At 38.5% G+C, this 22,613-nt stretch overlaps 1 protein-coding gene across 3 annotated transcripts in view; it reads left to right on the top strand.

Annotated features, from left to right (window-relative positions):
* The window catches only part of LOC146466441 (serine-protein kinase ATM-like), a 58,536-nt gene that overhangs the window by 23,830 nt on the left and 12,093 nt on the right, over positions 1-22,613 (top strand). For 2 of the 3 annotated variants that reach the window (XM_085127346.1, XM_085127348.1), the window contains 28 exons: positions 679-751; positions 880-937; positions 1,247-1,467; positions 2,416-2,589; positions 3,478-3,638; positions 4,452-4,722; positions 5,174-5,280; positions 6,088-6,208; positions 7,287-7,616; positions 8,051-8,128; positions 8,622-8,774; positions 9,153-9,282; positions 9,883-10,068; positions 10,640-10,739; positions 11,528-11,675; positions 12,348-12,551; positions 13,009-13,207; positions 13,877-14,084; positions 14,632-14,876; positions 15,209-15,267; positions 15,358-15,441; positions 16,585-16,649; positions 17,717-17,824; positions 18,630-18,749; positions 19,282-19,519; positions 19,708-19,899; positions 20,603-20,725; positions 22,368-22,421. In XM_085127346.1, coding sequence (XP_084983472.1) covers positions 679-751; positions 880-937; positions 1,247-1,467; positions 2,416-2,589; positions 3,478-3,638; positions 4,452-4,722; positions 5,174-5,280; positions 6,088-6,208; positions 7,287-7,616; positions 8,051-8,128; positions 8,622-8,774; positions 9,153-9,282; positions 9,883-10,068; positions 10,640-10,739; positions 11,528-11,675; positions 12,348-12,551; positions 13,009-13,207; positions 13,877-14,084; positions 14,632-14,876; positions 15,209-15,267; positions 15,358-15,441; positions 16,585-16,649; positions 17,717-17,824; positions 18,630-18,749; positions 19,282-19,519; positions 19,708-19,899; positions 20,603-20,725; positions 22,368-22,421 — 4,210 coding nt within the window. The remainder of the gene's footprint in view (positions 1-678; positions 752-879; positions 938-1,246; positions 1,468-2,415; positions 2,590-3,477; positions 3,639-4,451; positions 4,723-5,173; positions 5,281-6,087; positions 6,209-7,286; positions 7,617-8,050; positions 8,129-8,621; positions 8,775-9,152; positions 9,283-9,882; positions 10,069-10,639; positions 10,740-11,527; positions 11,676-12,347; positions 12,552-13,008; positions 13,208-13,876; positions 14,085-14,631; positions 14,877-15,208; positions 15,268-15,357; positions 15,442-16,584; positions 16,650-17,716; positions 17,825-18,629; positions 18,750-19,281; positions 19,520-19,707; positions 19,900-20,602; positions 20,726-22,367; positions 22,422-22,613) is intronic. The other variant, XM_085127347.1, reaches the window with a different exon arrangement.

The raw sequence follows: 22,613 nt of genomic DNA, 5'->3' as shown, positions 1-22,613 counted from the left end.
AAGTTACAAAGAAAAAATTGGCGAGGTGACTGAAAAGAAACTAGAAAGCTTATGTGTGATTTGGCCTCCCCAATTAAACTAAGTTACCAAAGAATAAATTAAGTTAGTTACATGGCGTAAGGACGTTAATAGATAAAAGTAATAAGCTAGAAAATCACATGTTATTCATAATTTTTATTATTGAATTCTTAAGGGCTTTCTTAAAAGAGCAGATTGAATTAGAGGTCATGATTTCGCTGTTAAGGGAGTTATAATTATATTTAGTAAGGGCTAAATATTATGATTTGGCACAAACACTTCACTGTGTGCTCCTGGGAAGTATAAGCAAACCACTGAGTTCAGATCTGTGGCTGCTCTACTTTCCAGACTAGGTACCAGTATGCATCGTTTGGGTAAGGTTGTCTAATATTAACAGTGATGCCTGGTAGCATCGGTTTCTGTAGTGCAAAGTGATAGTCCATGATGCTAGCCTATTGTAGGTGATCTGCAGTGTTTTGTCAGGTCTCCTTTGCAATCATTCTGAGTGAGCTGAGGCTGTTTGTAGCAAAGTGTCTTCTTTAATAACACACCACGAAGGTGAACACCAGTATCTGCTTCTTATGTCTCCCAGTTTCACAAACGTCCTAATAGGCCAACACATTTTCAGTACTGTTGAAATGTTTTTTTTTTCTTTTACAGGAGTTTAAAGAACAGTCAATATAGTCCAGTTGTAAGACTACAGATGGCAAAATGCATTCAAACCTTTTTGAAGGTGTGCTTTAAATTCCTGAGGTTTAATGTTTCTCTTAACATCCTAGTCAGCTTTAAAGGTGACTGTCAGAACCTACATTTGAACCTAAATATTTAAGACATTGGTAAATTGTAAACCTTAATTTTCAGGTGGATCCTGAGGAAAGTTGGTGTGGTATGAAGCAAGTCAAGAAAGATAAGAGTGGAGGTAAGTTTCCAGTCCGCTTTTGTAACACAGGGAGTGCTTGTGCAATCTCCTGAGCTAGAGGCTCGTGATAAAGTGCTCGACAATAATCCACATGGAATTGGAATTTGGAAATGTTGATTTTTGGAAGAGGGGAAAACCAGAGTACCCGAAGAAAACCTCTCAGAGCAAGGATGACAACCAAAACATACTGAACCCACATACGACGTCGGAAATTGAACCCGGGCCACATTGGTGGGAGGTGAGTGCTCTCACCACTGCGCCATCCCTGCTCCCCAAATAGTAATAATAATTACTTCTCTTGTCTTTCAGCTGTAAAGGACTCTGTTTCTCTTTCTCTGAGTAAAGAATTTCCGAGGCTTCTTGGTGACTCCAGCCAAATGTTAAGAATGTACATGGCTTCTACTGTCAGTGTGCTATTTGTAAGACACGTCGCTGAGACGTCTGCTGTCCCTGCTCCTCGTGAGCATCAGTACAAGATGTTTGAGAAAGTGGAACAGATACTGGTACAATCACTAACTGAAACTGTGGCAGTAAGTGAACAAACCTTGAACTCCCAAGCTTGTCCATGTCAAAGCAGAACAATTTATTTTGTAAACTGTTTATGTGAACAGAACCTTTCAAATTCAAGTACGTAATCCTAACTTTCTCTTGAATGTTCACACTTGAGGATTCATCCACAAAAGCAGAAGTGAGAACCACCTTGTTAGGCATAGGAAACAGCACCACTGGAAACTACTATGCAGACGCTTCTACTTGAATTGCTCTCCTACATGATTGTCATGTTGTAACTGCCAGTTCCTGAGGGTTCTGGTTCAAGCTGAATGTAAATACTACCTTTGACAGTTGCAAATGATAGGCAATACAACATAGATGTGAAGCCACATTTCTAATTTCAGGGCATAAGCGATTAGTGTAGTCAGACATGTCCAATATACACCATCTGAGTCCAGTTGTCAATAAGTATTATCAGATGGACTGCTTTAGCCAATACAAATGTGACTATGCCTCATTTTTTTATCTGCTTGTGACCACGTGATCCATGCGACTCCAATGTACAACATTTTTACCCTCCCTACCACTCACACGGTTTTTTTTTTGTCTGATGGCTAGACTTCAAGTGAGTCCAATGGCTCTCTTTCACTCCATTCGTGATCCATGCGACTCTAGTGGACAACTGTCGGTAGGGCATCCTAACCCCAAAACACATACAGACTTCCAGTAATTAAGTGAACTTCAATGATATACGACTGGACTCTATTTCAGTGTATTGGTCAACCCTCAGTGCAGGACTCATGTCCAATATACACCACGCGAGTCTGGTACAGTGTTGAAATAACTTGTAATATAATGACACAAGAAACCTGCTGTCAAAGATGACATAAATGGCTCATAAACTAGTATATCTAGGACGCAAGATCTTGAAAAAAATTAATTGGAATTACTTTATCTGAATATCTGGTCTTCGTTTGAACTACTAGCAGCAATCTCTGAGTGAAGAGGAGGGTGAAGATGAAGGTGTGAACAGATCAAGTTCCATGTTGGCTTGCTTAAAGCAAATTTCACTGATCAGTCCTATCTGTGAGAAGAGGGCTATTGCATTGCTTATCCAGGCTGTCAAGGAACAATTTTTGGACAAGGATTTAGTCAAGAAGGTACGTTTGTAATGGTTGTTGTTGGCTGTGTTTGGTGCCAGATTCACGAAGCCCTCGTAAGTTAAGATATATCACAAGTATTTTTTTTTTAACAACAGGATATTATTAATCTAACTATTACGGAATGTTCCTAAAGAATAGGTTCTAATTAGCGGCCAAGTTTTTATCACTTTGGTTCCAGTTAAGTTTCTGTTTTTGTATTTTATTTTTTCCAGTCAGTCTCATAGGGGCTTCTTAACACTTGTAGAAGCTCATCATGCGTACTTGTTATATTTAGAGCGCATGTAAGTTTATTTTCCCTCTCTTTTCGGTTTGCGTGTTTTTGGGTAGCGTTTACCTACCGTTTAGTTTCTATCTTTCTGTGGAGTCACTGCCGTTCAGTTTAATTTCTTATTAGGAGATATCACCGTTAAGGTTCGTATGGTCGTTTTATGCGTCTTGTATTTTATGTGTTCTCATTTTCGTTTCGCTTGTAATTTACATTAATGTTTGTTTTTAGAACCAGTTCACTGAGTATCAAGGGTGATTGTTCAAGAAACCCGAATAAAATTTTACGTTGCGTCCGCCCGGTATCTTTGCAGCTACACTAACATTTAGACTTTTGTCAAGAAACAATACTTAGGGTACATCTTAACTTGGAGAGCTTGGTGAATGTGGCCTCTGGTTTCTGGGAGGGTGAAGTGAGCATGATCCTGGGCCCTCATATAATGTCATACCTTCAGCACTCTGATCTGTTTTAATGACAACTACATATCCAGCATCTTCAGATAACTATGATTAATAATGGAAACCTTGTGCTGCTGTTTTGTTGCAGCCCTATGACTAAAAGTTTGGCTGTTTGCTTTTCACAAACGTTTTCTTGTTAAAATAATCTTGGTGCATCACTAGGTTCTTGGCCAGCTAGCTCATGAGCTGGGTTACACTTCAAGAGCTGCATATGTAGAGAATCATCTGGAGTTTGTCATCGATAACTGGCTAAATCACCGCTTCAAGATCACTGACTTTCCTTGTCAGATGCTGGACTTCAAGTCAATTCCAGACTTTTTCCAGTGAGTACAATCAACGATTATACTTTAAGAAACAACCTCCTGTGGGAGGCTGCATGGCCTGGTGGTTAGATCGCCAAACTTGTACGTGAAAGATTGTTCCATAATGTAGGGGCGGCCACCTGAAAAGAACGATCCCCGAGCGTGGCAAGCGTTTTACACGAACTCTATATTTTAGGCATAAACCGTTGTTGGAACGTAGGTTATGCCTGCCATTAATATCTCTAACAGAAATAAGTTCACTTATGTAGGCTGGTGCAAGACCATGTATGGCTTTAAAAGTAGTTAACAAAATTTAAAAAACTGTAGGGTATTTTACAGGCAGCCAGTGCAGGGACTTGAGCAGAGGTGTGATGCGACAAAATCGGCTGTCCTGACTACCAGTCACGCAGCTGCATTTTGGACTCTCTGTAATTTATGAAGATGGCATTCGGGAACTCTAAATAAAAGACTGTTACAATAGTCTAGGCGGCTTGATATAAAGGCATGAATCGGTGTTTCTGTGCATTCTTTAGTCAAGTACCTTCTGATTCTTCTAATGTTGTAGAGATGATAGAACGCTGCAGAACTAGTTGCCAAGCTTTCTAGAGTCTTTCATCGATAGTAGTAAGTATCATAGTGTGTTACTTTAACTCAGTAGTGACACATATCAGTACTACAGTGTTCTAGGTACAAGCTTACAACTGTACTAGCTAGTCGGTACTAGAGTGTGTTACCAACTGTACCTGTGTTGTAAGACAGAGTTTGACAAGAATAATTACATTCCAGATATTTTCACCATGATTTCCTGTCTTTGTATTTCGTTTGTACCTGAAGGCATCATCACAGATCAATTCTGGCCAATCTAGTATCAAGACCAGACACTGCTCAGCAATCGCTTGAATTGTTTGCCAAGCAAGTCAACCCAGGAGGGGATTGCATGGAGTTCATCGTTGACAGCTTCTGCAACATTACGGCTTTTCTGTTACCATGGTTTGCCGCACAGAGCAGAACAGATGTAATGGACTTGACATCAAGTGAACAAAAAGCTAAAAGTGAACAAGCCAGAAAGAGTCATGATTTCCTTGTCAGCATTCTTACCCAAGATGTAAGTATATTTAATTTATTTAATGTTCTTTAACTTTTCCAGTTATACATTCAAGTTTGTCTCAGACGTATTTTGTGGTTTACTAAATCAATTTGCGGGACGCAAGATATGTTCCGTTAGTGTATCTAACCATAATTTCTTCACATAATACACAAAAAATTCTTTTAAGCTCTCAAAAGTAGTTATATTTCATGGCTCTTTATTCACCTTTATCTTTAAATTCATGTATGCGGTAGTTAGCTCGAAAGCTCTGCTCCTCCAACCACTGCACACTTCTTCCAAAAGCCATTTATTTACGTCTTTCTTCTTTAATGTTTTATTACTTAAGTATATACTTTGTAAATTTAACAAAATATCGGAGTGTGAATAAACATGAACTGAACTGAACTGAACATCTAATGCATAAATTAAACTTCTAGTTTAATAGCAATCGCCATGTGTTATTTTGCAGGTTGTTGACAAGATTTTGGCAAAGAAGTTTGATGAGCTGATCGTTAGTCTTCTTTTAAGGATGTATGAACCGCCATCAGAGGGATCAGATATATCTCAGTTTACCAAGTTAGTATCTCTTCACCTTTGCAACAGTCGAAATTCATTGAATGTCTTTATTTATGCATGCCGTTCTTCTTTTCTTTACAATTATTGCTACAAACAGTAACTACTGGACAAGTGAAATGGTTACTGTAAAAGAAAATGTTTTTTTGGCCTGGTGAATAAATGATAGATTTATTTTTTTCATTCAGCGTCACAGGCATACTCGGGAAAAGAAAATCCGAGTGCTCCTATCAGGAGTCGAACCTTAAGATCTTCCGATTACTAGTTCAGATGCTCTACCACTAAGCTACAGGAGACTCATGGGAGCTTAGGCCATTAAACTAGGTTCATGGGACAAACATGATTACTGTATCATATTACCAAGATTCCTCACATAAGAGGTGTCATGATCTCATACTACACATCTTATGACTGTTGCAAAATTAAATTTAGTTGTCGTGGTGTGTTCAGTTACTGATGTCATGCTGTTCCGTTAAACAAGAGACTTTGTTCCACCTTACGTGACAAATGGGTACCGTCAACATACTTGCTAGGGATAAACCTGTGATACTAGCATGCCATCCATGGGGGAGAAGCAGTACTCCTAGTTGCTTCGTACTGCAAAAATCAGATTAAGCTCCAGCCCTTTGGACAGGCTTGGCTACCACCAGCAGTTTCCCTATCGACTGAGTGACAATGTGGAGAAGCATTGTGGTTTCAGATCCAACATCACCCACTTGGCGGCCATATGTTGTGGTATTAGGTTCGCATTTACCTATAGTGCAGTAGAGTTAAGACGGTTAATTAGTAAGAGTTGAATTGACTTGACAGGGAAACGGATCCTGAACCAGACCCTCCATACTTTACATCACATGCCATCAAAGCTACCTTTGATTTCCTTACACGCTGCCATGGAGGGAAGTCCCTTGTCTCAGTGCTGTGCAACCACAAGGTATTTACACTGATATTCGATTAATTCATCAATCTTTTTGTTAGTGAGTGTGTCGGTGGCATATGGTTCAGTGATGTACTTGTGTCTGTATTGGTCTATTTGAAGAATAGTTCGTAAAGTGAAAAGTTGTGATTTCTTGACGAGTTCTGTGTTAACTAGTCTCCAACGTAGGCGTCACCTGTCTTTTTCTACGCATTGCCAAAATATTTAAAAAACGATCTGAAACGTGTAGAGAAGCGGGCCTTGTCCATTATTTGCCTGGGACTGTCCTATAAGGATGTCATTGAACTGCTGAACATTGTAGCAATAAAAGACTTTATCACTGCGTTATGTAATGAAACTTTCGATTCTATAATAAGGGACCCTGAACACTGTCTGCGTAGTTTACTACCGTTCTGTGGGCCTTCTCGTTATGACTTAAAGTAGAACAGGAGCTTTGTTATCCTACACATAAGACAAACGGTCTTAAGAATAGCTTCAATATAAGATGCTGTATCGATAATGCATATTTGTAGATTTTAGGATTTTATTCACGATCATAAATTTTCAATTGATTATACTCTTCGATTAATCCTACATTTTAATTAATTATGCATTTCGTATTTTAGACTCTTATCTTTTCTGATACTCGCATATCTAGTTTTGTATCTATGTAAATACGCAATCCAGCTTTTGGGCTGCCCAGTATTTTATTAATAAACTATCTATCTATCTCAACACAGCCGTTATGAGGGTCGTCACGCAACCCCTCTCCCCACTAAGGGGAGACGCGTTGCGTGATGACCCAGATAACGGCTGTGTAGGAGACTATTTGCTAACTGAAACCATAGGTGAAGCTCAAGCATTTCGTTTGGGATAGAGGAGACAGCGCTTTTCTTATCCCTTTATTCTTGCAGAACTTTCCAATAATATTTAGCATTGTTGGAGACTATAATAGGGCAAATACATTTGATATTTTTAGGGGAATGCCTCAGACAGCGTCACGTTGCAAGGTTAATGTCTCCTTGAAAAAATAACTACAAACAGATCCAATTTTTTTCTTTGTCTAAATGTCTGTGTAAATTTCTTGTTTCGATAGGATAACATCCAGAAGATCCTATTGTCACTTACATGTCGCATTGCTGAGACTCATCTTAACCACGAGAAGAGGAGAATCTTATCCATGTACAGGCTCTTTGTACTTCTCCTTTTGAAAGAATTACCTCAAGGATTAGGAAACACCTGGGCCTTCTTCATCCGAGATGTGATCTATTCTTTGCTGCGAATTATCAGTGATGAAAAGCAAGTCAGCAAACAGTCAAGACAACATGAGCAGCAAGTCCATCTTGTAGTTGATGAAGACTTGTTCTTGCCATGTTGTAACTTGATGTACTATGTTTGTCAGGCAGCAGTCGAGTGTTGCAGCCAGGTGAGGAATTTGTTTTAAGTGAAACTCATTTCCGAATTGTCATCCCTTTTGCCTCCTTTTCTGTCTGAACGATTTGAATGGCAGAATTCGGGTTCTGGAACCAGTAATTGTAAACCAAAGAGCAAATTGGTATTCTCATCTGAAACATGCTTATGTCATCCACAAAACATGCAGATCGGGCCCCTTTGATTATTTATATGAAGAAATCCGATTGTTCTAGATGTTCTGATGAAATAAGAGGATCTTTGGTAACAAATGACGTAGACTTCCAAATTCACCACAGACTGGTCCGTGGTTAGGTTACAGAATATACCACTATTAGTCAGTCTGCAGGTAGACTTACCTGCAGACTGACTAATAGTGGTATATTCTGTAACCTAGCTGTCAGTTTCAATGCAGAGAAGAGAAATATGATTGTCTCTTTTTTTAATTAGGAATTTGGAAGCCATCTTCATGTCATCACAAGTACCTTAACTCCTTATGCCTTGGGTGAAGATGAAAAAGCTGAACAGGTTTGAAGAATGCTTTGTTTTAGACCAGCATATGTGCATAGTTTACTGAAATGAGTAAAATGAATTTTCAAATCGGAAACTGTGTTCATTTAATTCTTAGGGTTATGATTCATGCAAATAACAAGACACAGGCAATGACATGCCTAACTTGAGATGCCTAAGTGGGAATTAAGCATTTATCAGTTACGTGATGTAATCTTATCGATTAAAATGAATGTAACTTCTGTGATCTTAGCTTAATCCTACATGGCCTTATATTCAGAAAAATTTACTGCGGCATTTTTCTGGTTTTGCTTTTCTTTATATTACATCCTCCTTATAAAGTATTACAACCTGGTTTGATAATCTTGTCATATACTTCATTCCTTTAGCCTAAAGACGAGTATCATAAGCAGTTCAAGTCGAGAACTGTATGCGGCTCGCTAAGGTACTGCAACAGTGACTGTATACTTGGGGATTGACCACAATATTTTCTTTCTTTTCACCCTCACAGGCGTTACAGTTGCTGAATTTCTTAATAGTGGACTCAAGCAGCGACTTGTGTGAAGCAATTGGTAGTCTTGATCCATTTCCAGACACCATACAGTTCAAGCAAATCAACAGGTGTTATAAGCACATACGGAAAGACCGGACATCGGTAACTGAGGTACAGCCTTCAAGATTGCAATAATCAGGAAAAAAGCATCTTGTCATCGCTATCCTCGTTTTCTTAAATAATGCCGTGCGATGTATAAAAATTCTGGGTATGGGTGATTTAGCCTCTGCAGTCCTGCTAACGTCAGTGTTGTTAGGGTGCCTATCAGGCCGTACTGGGGCGTAGGACCTCTTCTCCAGTGTGGCCTACCTTCCATAAATAACCGCTAATCACTTTTTCTGTGCATTTAAGATTTGTACTTTAGCCAAATAAAACTTGGGGAGTTTAATCTAAATCTTGGATGGCGCCAAGTTTTAGGTTACCAGGCGTTGTTTTAGTGTAAACAATTTCCCAGGAAATGGACTGACTTCCCATCCCTTTTTTAAACAGGAAATTGATCATTTCCTAAGTGCGGATTCAACCTTGACTCCTGTGAGTAGACTTGAAGGTCTGAGGCTTGTCAGGCAATCGGTTGCTAAAAACAAAGATCAACTGGTTGATCTTGTTAACAAGACAGAAGGTAAAATTGATATTACAGCTTTTTTCCATGGGTATTCTTGGAAATCCCAGTGGCGACTGAATGGATATTGAAAGATGGACGAAAATCAATGTTTGATGATAAAAATTCGACGATAAGCAAATGTGAATGGAATGTTTTGTTATCCAGCATAAAGTTGGAAGAGTCAGTTCCATTCCTTGCGTAGTTTAACGGAGAACAAAACGTTTTCAATCGCGCTGTGTAACAAATCTGGTTTTCTGGGATCAGTAGTATAGTAGGCTATAAAGTAGTTTGAGCCCTGAACTGAACATTGATCGTGGAAAATATTTTTCAATATACCACAGCCACGAAATACACAGAAGCAAATGCAAATCTAGGTTCCAATTTAAAAATACGATCCCTGTTCCTTACCCAGTCTCGAGTATCACAACCCATGGCTTCACCAACCCTCAACATTGAGGGTCAAACAATCAATAGAATAAATTAAAATTGTTTTACCTATTTTAAAGATTGTTTGCTGATCTGTGGAAACAATCATGCCCCAAAGAATAGACAATGGAAGTGAACAAGTGTATGTAATAAGGCCAAAGATACTTGAGTGTTTTGTGTTCCTATTTGTAGTTGCATATAGCAAGCCATCATCCAGTACTGTAGCTGACATGGTTCACAATCTTATTAAGCTTGGTTCTATGCTAACCTCGTGTGAAGGCGACCAGGCTAAAACCGTGCAGTGTGAAGTTGCAAACTGTTTGGGTGAAATTGGACCTGTAGACCTCTCAGCTGTTTCACTGGGGTGCAAAAATAAAGGTAGAACACTAGGTTAACATACAGCTAGGTAATTTGTTATAAGTAAAGGTGTGAAATGGAAGACTGAAAAATGAACATTACATCAACTGAATGATATAAAGTAGTTCTGACGAGGCTCTGTACAACTCAAGTGGAGGTTACTGGAGGCCTGTAATAATTGTGATGCCTGTGCGGTGATATGCTTATTTGATTTATTTGATTTGATTTATTTATTGACCATACCTTAAACTATACAGAATTTAAGATATTACAGATTCGCATGCAAAGGAAAAGAGAAAGAACAAGAGCAACAATAATTAGGAAAAAGGAAAAAAGATGATAACGGCTTATACTAATTAGGCTTCCTTACAAAAACAAATGATCTTTTTGCAAATTAGACTAATGGCATCAGACACTCAGATAACATCGAACATGTAAGATACATGTACAGTACTTTACAGATATTGATACATACAATTCAAAGTTATGCAGTTATGCAACAAAAGTTAAGAGTAGAACAGACACACATCATAAGTTTTAAATTATCAATAGTTGCTTCTGGCCTCTTTGAATGTTGTCCTTCTGCTCACAGATTCGATTTCCCTGATGTCTGTAAAATATGCTGGTAATTCTGTGAGTCAAAGGAACTCTACCATTGTTTGCCTCTTAAATGCATACCTTATAGACAAAAGGTAAGTGGTGATAACTGGATTTTTAAAATTTTAGCTTGTTTAGGTCCTGTTTACATGGAGGGAGGATGATCCTAGAAGGCAAAACAACTTTTCGTTTGGTCTACATGGAAAAGAAGAAAACTTGTCGGCCTCTAGCAGCTGAATGCCCGGCAACCGTCATGTTTGTTTTTTGTCCCTATTACTAAGACCTTCCGAGCGAAGGTGGTTTACGTAGTGTTAGGATCTTCCTATCTCTCAGCTGGGAAGATCCTATTGCTGGAAAGCGGATCCTAACTCTAAGGCCAAGTACAACCTTTTGCATTTATGCTGAATACTGGGATCTCGCTAGTGCTAGGATCTTCCTCCCTCTTTATAAACAGACCCTTTTAATCACTCAAAAGTGAGTATTGCATGTTCATTCTGAAAATTTAGTATCAATCATTTCAAGTCTCTCATATTGTAACCTCAGTGAACAGACGTTGTTTCACGGCGCCACCATTGTGTATTTTTCTACTTATCTAGTTTACAGGATATAATCTTAATAAATATAATCTCAATAGTGTAAAAATTATAGAGCATTTATTTGTTAAAAATCCCAAATGGTAGAAGACAAGCCAGCTGACTTTTAACGCGATGTGATTGGAACATGGCACTGCTGTGTAACAAATCCAACGTGTAACAAAAGAAGAAAACTTGAACCTGTGGCAGCCAGAGTACAACACCAGTGTCGTAACCTATGCTGCTTGATCCTGTATGTTTATCATGTACATGGGGCAGTGCATCACTGTAGTTCAAATCTTTTTTCTTAGCGTCGAGGTTGTAACAGCTGCTGCATCCTGCTTGAAGAAGATTCTTGCCACAGATTCTGGCTCTGATCTCCTAAAGAAGTTTGGAGAAGCAAAACAAGAACAGCTTTTGTGGTACTTAGAACCTTTCAGACCATCCAAGAAAAAACGGGCAAGTTTACGTTCATTCAGTAATTACTAAGTTAAAGGAGCTCTATTATTAAGGCAAGATGCTTCCAAAAAAGTCAAGGCAGTGATTTCTCTTTAGTGTTATTTCATTATTTATTCATTTTTTGCTTATTCTTTTAGTATTTTTTTTTTGGCGGGGGGGGGAGGTGGGGAGTAAGTTATGGTAATTTGTCATTTAAGGACGATAGCATAGAAAAGTGAGGAGATAAAAGGGAAAATAATCGCTGGTAACAAATGTTTTGTGCTTGCCTCATTTTCTTCCTTTTGATTTTGCTGTCTTTCCTCTCACAGTTAATATGCCTGCTATAGAAGCCATTGTGATTCCACCTTCCACTGTTTCTTCTACGGCATCTGATTTTGTCCTGTCGATTATCTATTTGTAAGTTCATGTCAAACTGGATCACCAAAACCACAAGAATCGGTGTAATGATCGGTGCTCAGGAGGCCAGAGAGACGACGCTACGTCTTGTGCCTAAAACCAACTACCTTTATTATGCATGACACTACAATTTATGCCCATAATATAACAATAACATTCGACATCAAGCATATTCATTAATTGACAACCTGAACGCGAGAATTACATGTTAATGGTTAACAGGCGTTTCGTCACAATTTGATGTTGATTGACTTTTGATCATATTATTCAACACAGTCACCAGCTGGTGTATCAGCACTGGAGATACCCAGTGAAGCACCTGGTGTAAGGTTAGAAGACGGTGATTTATGGATACCAGGACGGGATGGCCAAGAATATAACCATGAACAGTGGATACCAAGACTGGCGTGCACATTGATCAGTAGTGGTCTGGTCAAAGATGAAGTTCTAGTTGTTTTATCTCCCATCTGTAGCACAAAGGTAATAGCATTGTCACGCGCTTATGCCCAGGATTGAAAGCTGTTGCAATAATTTCGTCTATTTACTATTTTTGTTAACAACATTTATTTGCTATTTATTTGTCGTTGAAGGCAAAATCCTTGTCACGTTTGCTAAAATAGCATAGAAATAAAAATTTAGCAAAAGGATTTTGCCTTCAATGGCAGGCAGGCGAAATGTTAGGTGTTCCAGCCAAAATGCACCTATGCATCCCGTTCAACGTGCTTGGTATGTATTTTAATTTATAGTGGAAATGCACTTAGCTGCCCAAAGCTAGTTACCATGGTTACCGGTTCCACTTGATATACACAGAATTCTGCCGCAGCACTTGTACAACATGCACCAGACTGTTGTATTGTGAATTATGAGATGTATAAATAATATTTTCATTCTTTGACTCGGCATTTGTGTAAAGTAAATTAGTACTGTTTAAACTTAGGTGGAGTTTGCCGAAAAAGTATTCCCTTACCTTGTACACAACATTCTTGAATGTGGAGGTGATGCTGCTAGAACCACCTTGTCCGAACAGTTCAGAAATTTCTTCAGCCACTGTAATGGAACAAGTGTTATTGCCAGCAGGGCCAGCTCTCCTTTGCCTTCTGGTATACCATCCTCAAACACAAGTGGGATATTTGGAGGTGAGTGGAGTGATATAAATAAAAGTGAATTGTGTTGTAAATCCGCCTTTAACACTGTTCTAAGCTTTAACTTTAAAGATTCTTACGAAAACGAGGTGACAACTGTCTAACTCAATTCAAACATGGCGGCCACAGTCCGCCAGAACAGTCAGGGACCCAGAATCCTGTGGGGTCCCTAGTAAGTAACATTACAACAAACTGGCAAAACTGTAGATTAAGGATTTGAAAGTCCTTGTAGTGATTGTACCGTAGTAGAACTTCAGCAGAAAAAGCCTAACACGTTAGTCTTGCATGGCACCCATGACCTTGTAATATCCAAGCAAAAACATGAGTTGCTGGACAAGCTTGAACAATGACCTTTTTCGAGCAATGACGTCTTTCAGGCTTTTATGCACATATGTGTAGCCATAATTTTGCACAGCAAAGTCCCTACGATAGGTCCTTACGAATGTTTGATGAGCAATACTTGTAATACCTGAAGGGGTATTTTGAAACACTCTTGAAATAGTATGATGTCTGATAAATAAACAGCCAAGCGCCAAGTGTTTTTAGACTGTGCGATTTCCTCCAAGAGCGTTCAAAAATGACTCCGTCCAAGTTTATAAACATAACATCTTAGTGGATGTTTTTCTTCTGACAATCAATCATTCAGCTTTACTTATTTTACAGTAAAGAAGGAGAGTGTTCGCACCATGCTTGCCGTTGTTACATATCTACGCACCCAAAACTTGCCTAAGAGAGGACGAGTCCAAGGCACTTTGTGGGACAACAATTTCTGGCTTGATTTAGATTATTTAGAAGTCGCTTCAGCTGCTCAGAGATGCTCAGCATATTTTACAGCTCTTCTCTACACTGAAATATGGGCTGACATTCAAAAGTAAGTGATAAGAATCCTCTTAATGCTTTGAACCCAAGAGTGACCTAAACGTCGCTGTAATCTGTCTACTCTTTCTGAGAGTATTAATAAGTGAATAACATTTGTAACAATAAAAATAATAATTACAAGAACTGACCGTTGATGGTGATGCCAACAATCACATTGCTAATCGCCATTTACAAACTAGCCTTACATCATCGTAGTAGAATTGAATACGCGCGGTTATCTTTATGAATTAGAATTCTTAAAATCATTGATAATTCATGAATAGAAAACAAAGGAAATCACCGCCGTGAAGGAGGCTTGAAAATGTGGTCTTAAATTTGGTGAACTTTTACTTTGATTCTCTTTAATGGTTTGAGAAGCTCTATCAAACACTCGAAAGTTTCATCCTATTTCCAAACACCTCGAAGTTGGTTAAAAAAAAAACTCTGCTGCGCCTCAGTTTTTCAATCCACTCCTCGGTGTTTGGAAATTCGATGAAGGACTTTTCCTCGTGTTTGATATATTACTTCTCTAACTAATATTCCACTCCTGTCATTTACAGATCCAAGCCAGATTCTCCTGTTTCCATTTCTCTACCATCCAACAGCCAAACCTTAGCTATGGAAATCTCTTCAAGCCAGAACAGTGAGGGTAGTTTGAGTACTAGTTACCAGACTCTTATTCTTGAGGCATATGGGTCCATTGGAGAGCCTGACAGTGTGTATGGTGCTGGAGCAGGCAGACTGGCTGATATAGACTCCCGTGTTAGGACCTACATGCATGAGCATGCGTGGGATAAAGCTCTTGGTAGGAACACTAATAATTTATATATGGGTTATATCAAGGGCGTTGACTTCAAAAATCTAAAGTACCTTTTGCAGCACGAAAATTTGCTTGAAAAATGCGGACGTCTTACTCTTAAGCAGCCAGCTACAATTGTTTGGAAAATAAAGTCTTTGGCACTTTCTAGATGCTCTATTTTTGTTGTCAATATCTTCTCGCACTCCACCTTTATCGAGCGTTTTGCTTTTTTAAGTTCAGTGGTATACGGGTCATCGTGGGCTTTTAAGATGCTTTTTACCTGGTTTATTATTTTTAATTTTGTTTTGGCTAACCGTTTTTTTCCATGTTGACTCTAGGTGCTTGTGACCTTCGAATGCAGAACCTTTGTGCTTCATCACAAACTGGATTACTACAGGCAAGGCAGACAAGTTTCACTTTCTGCATCCAGGACTAACGATTAATTGCTGGAGGTTTTAATGTAATTACTTGTGTTCATTTCTTTCAGTCAATGAAAAATTTTGGTTTGGATCATGTAATGAGAATTTACTTGAAAGGCTTGTCAACAGAGGACCCACAGGCTACAGCTGAGGTTAGATTGTAAAAGGCAGCAATATTTGAATGTCTTTGGGATGCCAATCAGTTCATTATTTAATCATTAGATCAATGATTAATCATTATTTATCATTAATCATTATTTAATCATTAGATCAATCATTAGATCAATGAAATTCTAGATTATTGCTTTTATTTATTTGAAGTCTTTACGCCATGTAATTAACTTAATGTATTCTTAGGTAACTTAGATTAATTGGGGAGGCCGAATCACGCATAAGCTTTCTAGTTTCTTTTCGGTCTCCTCGCCATTTTTTTTTTTTTTTGTAACTTAATTTAAATGATTTATTGTGTTTTGTTTTGTAATTTCTTTGCGTGGTAAATTACATTTTTGTTAAAAAGATATTAACTGTGTTGTCAGGTGTACTGCTAGCCTCTCTCGCAGACCCTCTTTCGTGATGTCTGCGAGGGAGTCTAGTATATGATGTTTCCCAAATGTGGCGATCGATATTCTCCCTCTCTTTTTCATTACTCGACCATTTTAGAGTATTTCAAGTTCAGTGATTATAAAAGTATGTAGGACATATGTTTGATATAAACCAAGTTAATGTGACCTCAGCAACTCACGGCCTTGAGTCTCACAGTAGCTTAGTGCTTGGCACATCCGATTAGTGTGGGAAAGGTCATGGGTATGACTTCTGTCGGGTTCCCTGACTTGTTTTTGTTTGAAATAAATGTGTCATATTTTTAGCCTGGTAAGTGAATGAGAATGGTGTATTATTCAGTGAGCGACACAGGCAAACACATTGACATTCAAATCCTAGCAGTATGCAGGATGTTTGTCCCATGAACCTTGTTTAATGGCCTAAGCTCCCAGAAGTCTCCTGTAACTCAGTGGTATAGCATCCAAACTAGTAATCGTAAGGTCTTATGTTGGTTTAGGATAGGAGCACTCGGTTTTCTTTTTTCCGCGGTTGACTGTGTCACTTTAATCTTTAATTGTGGTAATTGCTTTTAGTACACTAATCTGGCAATGGCTGGTCAACGGCTAGTTAAACAAGTGCAATAAATACATCACACACATCACACACATCACACACTGAATAAATACATCGTTCTCATTGTTTTTGCTCGTGTTAACCCATTGCTGTTATCAGACTCTTATCATTAACATTTGCAGGTAGCTGAGTTGCAGTATGAGTCTGCCTGGCAGAATTGTGTCTGGGATCTGGAAACACTATCAAGGTGTTTTAAATTTTCTGTTGAAACTGACAGCATTGTTTCGAGTCCCCAACCCTCACATCATCTGTCCTTTACAATAAGAAACAAGACGAGCTTAATACCAGATGACTTTTTTCCTGGACAATCAGAGTGACTAGAGCCAATTTTGCCAATAGCTGAGATCTTTGCTCAGAGACTCTAAATGTGAGCTTAAAGGCCATTTTATATTCTTTCTTAGGTTTTTCATCTCGCAGGAGCATTTTATTCCAATTATCATCCAGGGGTAATTTCATTTTACTCAGCTAATAATCGAGACAGCAACAAAAAATGACCGTGGCATCCCAATGATGAAGCTTGTCCTGGGAAGAAACTCGTCTCAGAGTGATGTGACTTGGAGGAAAACAAACACGATAAAGAATGTTACGTTTGTTGTAAGTCAAATTGCTCACATAAAATCAGAGAGAATGAAACACACAACCATCCAAGTCACTGCCCACACCCTTTACCGGTGAGTTATATATGGTGACTTGTGGAGAGCTAGCTCGTTTCAACTGTGTTCTTTTTTTTTCCCGAGCGGTTCGACTTGGGACAAACGTACTACTCTTTGTCATTGCTAAAAATCCAAGCGGCATTAATATAAACAGAAAACAAAAATGTTCTGTTAGTTTTGAGGCTTCATTATAGTACAGACTTAGCGCGTCAGACTGTCGGTCGGAAGACCGTTTGTCTCTATTCACGCTGATGTATAAATGGATGGCGGCGAGATGCTGCTGGGGGCTACCCTGCGATGGACTAGCATCCTATCCAGGGTGGAGTGTTAATATTCCTAGTTGCTTCATGCTGGATAGCCTGTGGTGGACTAGCATCCCATCGAGGGTGGAGTATTAATATTCCTAGTCACCTTATGCTGGGTATCCTGTGATGGACTAGCATCCCATCCAGGAAGGAGTAGCAATACTCCAAGTTGGTTACTCTTACAGTAACCGGGTTAAGCCCGGCCGTGTGGGCCACTAAGGCTCGTAGTGCGATATTGTTTATAGTACTGTCTTGTTTTGCAATGTTCCAGTAACAGAACATTTTTGTGTTAACAGCTTTGGCTCAGACACACCTCGAGGGTTCCACAAGTCCTTGTACAGCTGTTTGTGTGCTCTACAAGAAGAAGAATGGGAACTTTTTCAATGTACTCTGGACAATGCAAAGTAATGTTCATCAGAATGTACACAAGTGTAATAATAACAATAATAATAATAATCTTAATCTTTAAACAAGGTGCGTTCTCACAAAAGTGGTTTTCAGAACGGCCCTGTATAAAATAAATAAATAGGTAAGAATAAAATTAATAAAATTTACAGACATTACTATTACAATGATATAAGATAAAAGGATAAAATAGTTACATTACTATACCTAAAATTATAATTTAAAAAGCTAATAATTGGATATTAACAAAATACGGTCGACCATCAGATTAATTAATTAATTAACTAACCAATCGACTCCTGAACGTTTTTCAATTTAGAGCCACAGATGTTTTCTACTGGACATCATCCTGGTAAATTGCAGCCAATCTTGAAAATTATGTCATTTTTGACGTGTAAAGTAACCTTTTTCCCAAAGTATTTAGTTATTTCAAAGCGAAATTCTGGGAGATTTTAAACGAGAAAAACATAGTCGCAGACTGGCTGTTTTTTCTTTCATTTTTTTTTTTTGGTCGCTTTCTTGTTTTCTTTATTCTGCCACTATCCAGATTTTGAATACCCAACTAGAGCGCGCGATAACACTATTCACTGGCTTGATGCACTAATGGCTTATATCTATAGTGTGGTAAAACGAGGGCTACTGTCGGTCATGACAATACTTCTGTTGCATAACAATTTTAATGACTTTTTTAGCATCCCGAGTTGCACAGAAATTTCAGTAGTTACTGCACAGTCACGTACAAATGAAGTGCCTTTTGCCATTACAGTTCTAGTCACAATCCAGAGGATTTTGTTGTGTTGGTAGATTGCAGGTAATGGATGACGTGGCCCATGTGAGCTTGGAGAGTGTGCGTAGTGTCTATCCATCACTGACGAGACTGCAATGCATTGTGGAACTGGAGGATTTTGGCAAGATCATGAACAGGTTGGTTAGTCTGCGTGTGCTTGAAGTAGTCGCTGTGCTCAAAGGAGACTGGGGACGAGTTTTTAAACTTCCATCTAATCACAAGAAAGATCACTTTAAAATTAGTCAGTTTGCCAAGTTTGAGGTTCTGTCGTTAGATTGCAACCATGTAGAAGGCTTTCAAAACTCGGAAAAATTAGTGACTTTGTATGGATTTGGGGACGCCAATTCGGAATTAGAGACATTTGTATGGAGTTTGGGCGACCTTTGACAGGTCACAGCCTGGTTACTATGCAATGAAACATGACCAAACTTGGTAAACGTATTAATTTTTGTGATCTTTCTGGCGATGGGGTTCATTTCTTCATATGATGTAGCTTGAGCAATGTGTAAATTAGGGGAACGGGCAATTTCCAAGTCATGCCAGGCTTTTGTCAAACCTGCACGCTTGCACTACTGTTGTAGAGACATCTTGTTTGGAGGTACACTTGGATGACCAATAAAAATTACTATAAAATGATTAATAGTTGTTTTTTTTTCTCCTGTTGTTTAGTGCTGAAGCCAGCATGGTTGAGGTCTGGAATGAGCGATTTCCACTCCCTGACAATGATTTCGAATTCTTAGAACCTCTTCTCGCTCTCCGGACCTCTATGCTTTTAACACTTGTTAAGCTGAGGGCAAATAAGAGCAGCAGCCGAGAAGGTCTGATTAATCAGGCTCGAACTTACAAGGATCTCGCTACTCATCTGGAGATGCAAGCTAAGGTCGCAAGACGGTCACACAATCCACAGGTACATTGGTTTGTTTCTTACAGTGGCAGAAGCATAACGTCACTTGTCCTCTTTTTGTTTATAGAAAATCATTTATCTAACCCCCCCTCCCCACCACCAAAATTAGCGGTGAAACTATTCTCTTGCGGCTCGTGGTTCCACTTGAGTTTTGAACATTTCATGACGTCAATAAGAATAATTTGTGACAGGTTGCAGAGAAAGCTTTGTTCCGAATAAGGCAGCTACAGAGTGATATCACAGAGGTACAGACTCGGCTGGGAGGAGAGGATCTTGGTGTCACGTGGTCATGGAAAATGGAAGAAGCCAAGTTACGCTGGGCAAGAGGCGAACGGGACACTGCCATGTACCTACTGAAGTCCCTTGGCAGGCGTCTTGAAAAGGTACAGTGGTAAAAACAAAGATAATGTGCCTTGGAAAAGTCTCTTGACAGGCGTTTTGAAAAGGTACAGTGGTAAATACCAAGATAATGTGCCTTGAAACGTCCCTTATCAGGTATCTTGAAAAGGTACAGTGGAAGATAATGTGCCTTGAAAAAGTCCCTTGGCAGGCATCTTGAAAAGGTACAGTGGTAAATACCAAGATAATGTGCCTTGAAACGTGTCTTATCAGGTATCTTGAAAAGGTGCAGTGGTAAATAACAAGATAATGTGCCTTGGAAAAGTCCCTTGACAGGCATCTTGAAAAGGTACAGTGGTAAATACAAAGATAATAGAGAGAATAAGAATCGCGTTTACGTCAAATGGCAAACGTGATATTCGCGTTTATCTTTTCTTGAAAAAAATCAGTACATAGATGAGTATTGTGCAAACAATTTCTGGCCTCTGGTGCTAACGTAAAACTACTCAATTTTACTGAGAAACTGAAAACAGCGAGCGGAAAATGTAGGATAAACATTGTCATGTGGTTATTTCTCTCTCGTAATTCTAAACCTCTCTAATGTGCCTTGGAAGAATCCCTTATTGGGCATCGCGAGAAGGTACAGCTTAATATGAAGAAGAATGTGCCAATTGAGTGAACCAGGTTATAATTTAGCGATGTTCCATAGGTAATTTCAATTCAAATGTGTGTGATATGTGTTTGCAGGTTCATGAGCAAAGCTCAGAGGCATCAAGTCTTTATCCACAAGCTCTTGGATTATATGGTAACTGGCTGGCGGAGTCTAAATCAGAGAATCCTACCACGATCATTGAAGACTACTTGGAGAAAGTAAGGAAACGGAATTCACGAGAATGATATGTACGGAGAATCTCTCTAGTTGTTAAACTTGTTCTTGTTCCGGGAAGTAGCGATGGCGCAGTGGTGAGAGCACTCACCTCCCACCAATGTGGCCCGGCTCGGGTTCGATTCCCGGACTCGGCGTAATATGTGGGTTGAATTTGTTGTTGGTTCTCGTCCTTGCTCCGAGAGGTTTTTCTTTGCGTTCTCCGTTTTTCCCCTCTCGTCAAAAACTAACATTTCTAAATTTCAATTCCATCTGGAGAGTGTCCCCATACTGTAAAGCAGATTTGATCATATCGTCATGGAATTAAGCGCAATACTTATTAAAAAATTTATTCATTTATTTATTTATTTATTAATACATTGTTCGACGCGCGGTGATTCTGTTTAAACTGGTAAACTCGAAAAGTTGTTGGCATTTCGGGAGATGATCGGGAACGCTCATGTGAACAGTGGTTATCTTTTTGGGAAATCTTCGGATGATGATCGGAAATCATCGAAACCTTTTGGTGTGGATGTTGGAGGCATGTGTAGTCTCAATCAATCAATCAATCAATCAATCAATCAATCAATCAATCAATCAATCAATCAATCAATCAATCAATCAATCAATCAGTCAAATGTCCTTATTTACTCACAACATAAATATCAAATCAAATCAAATCAAACTTTAATAATCACTCCTCGCAAGGCTTTTCAGCAACTATTTACAATATGAATCACTAATAAATATACATATCTTATGTTACAATTTTTATTTATATAAAATAAAAAAAAAAGAAGTCATAAGTATATTAAGGATAAAAATTGAAATTGAAAGTTACTTACAAATAGATAAAAATTAATGTAATATAAAATTTTGAAAATAAAATAACTTTAATATATTTTTGAAAATGCATTTATTTCGATCAATTTCGCCTTGCGTCTGCACTAAAACGATGGAAAACGGCTACATTCCAAGATGCTCTCTAGAGTGGAGACATTTTATCGGAGTGGACAGCGAAAACGCGTCTATTTCGTGCATATTCAGATGGCTGTTGTAATATTTCCTCGCAAGGCTTTTCAGTAACTATTTACAATATGAATCACTAAAAAATATACATATCTTATGTTACAATTTTTATTTATATAAAATAAAAAAAAGAAGTCATAAGTATATTAGGGATAAAAATTGAAATTGAAAGTTACTTACAAATAGATAAAAATTAATGTAATATAAAATAACTTTAATATATTTTTGAAAATGCATTTATTTCGATGCAATTTCGCCTTGCGTCTGCACTAAAACGATTGAAAACGGCTACATTCCAAGATGCTCTCTAGAGTGGAGACATTTTATCGGAGTGGACAGCGAAAACGCGTCTATTTCGTGCATATTCAGATGGCTGTTGTAATATTTCCTCTTAGTGTATAAGCATATTGAAACGTTTTAGTGTGGGCGAGGAGAAACGATACGAAAGTGTTAGCGTGCAAGCGAAGCTTTTGATGCGTTTTCTAGACAAACAAAAACGGGGCGTTTGGAAAACGCATCAGTGTAGACGGAGACTCACTCAACGGGGTTAAAATTATAGTGTTTGCGCAATTTGAAATCTTTGAGTTTTTTGTGATAATTAAATGACTTTTACGATAGGCTGCTTGTCTTATGGATTGCATGGAAGGTGGAGATGAAGCATCAAGAATTGAGGTAAGAGATGAGTTTAGAACCATTTTTTATATTTATTTGTTTGTATCCTTGTTTTTGCCTACTCTGTAAGTCAGGACATACGTGTACAGTCATGGATTTTTTACCTGACATTTATGCATGGTTACCTGGTGTGGTATAGAAGTTTGTTTCGAGCCCCCTTAAATGTGTTAGCGTTGCCACTGTAATGCTGGT

This window comes from Pavona decussata, unplaced genomic scaffold (genome assembly GCF_977016875.1).
Source record: "Pavona decussata unplaced genomic scaffold, jaPavDecu1.1 SCAFFOLD_143, whole genome shotgun sequence".
In the NCBI taxonomy this organism is placed as follows: domain Eukaryota; kingdom Metazoa; phylum Cnidaria; class Anthozoa; order Scleractinia; family Agariciidae; genus Pavona; species Pavona decussata.
This window is presented reverse-complemented; position numbering and strand designations above follow the sequence as displayed.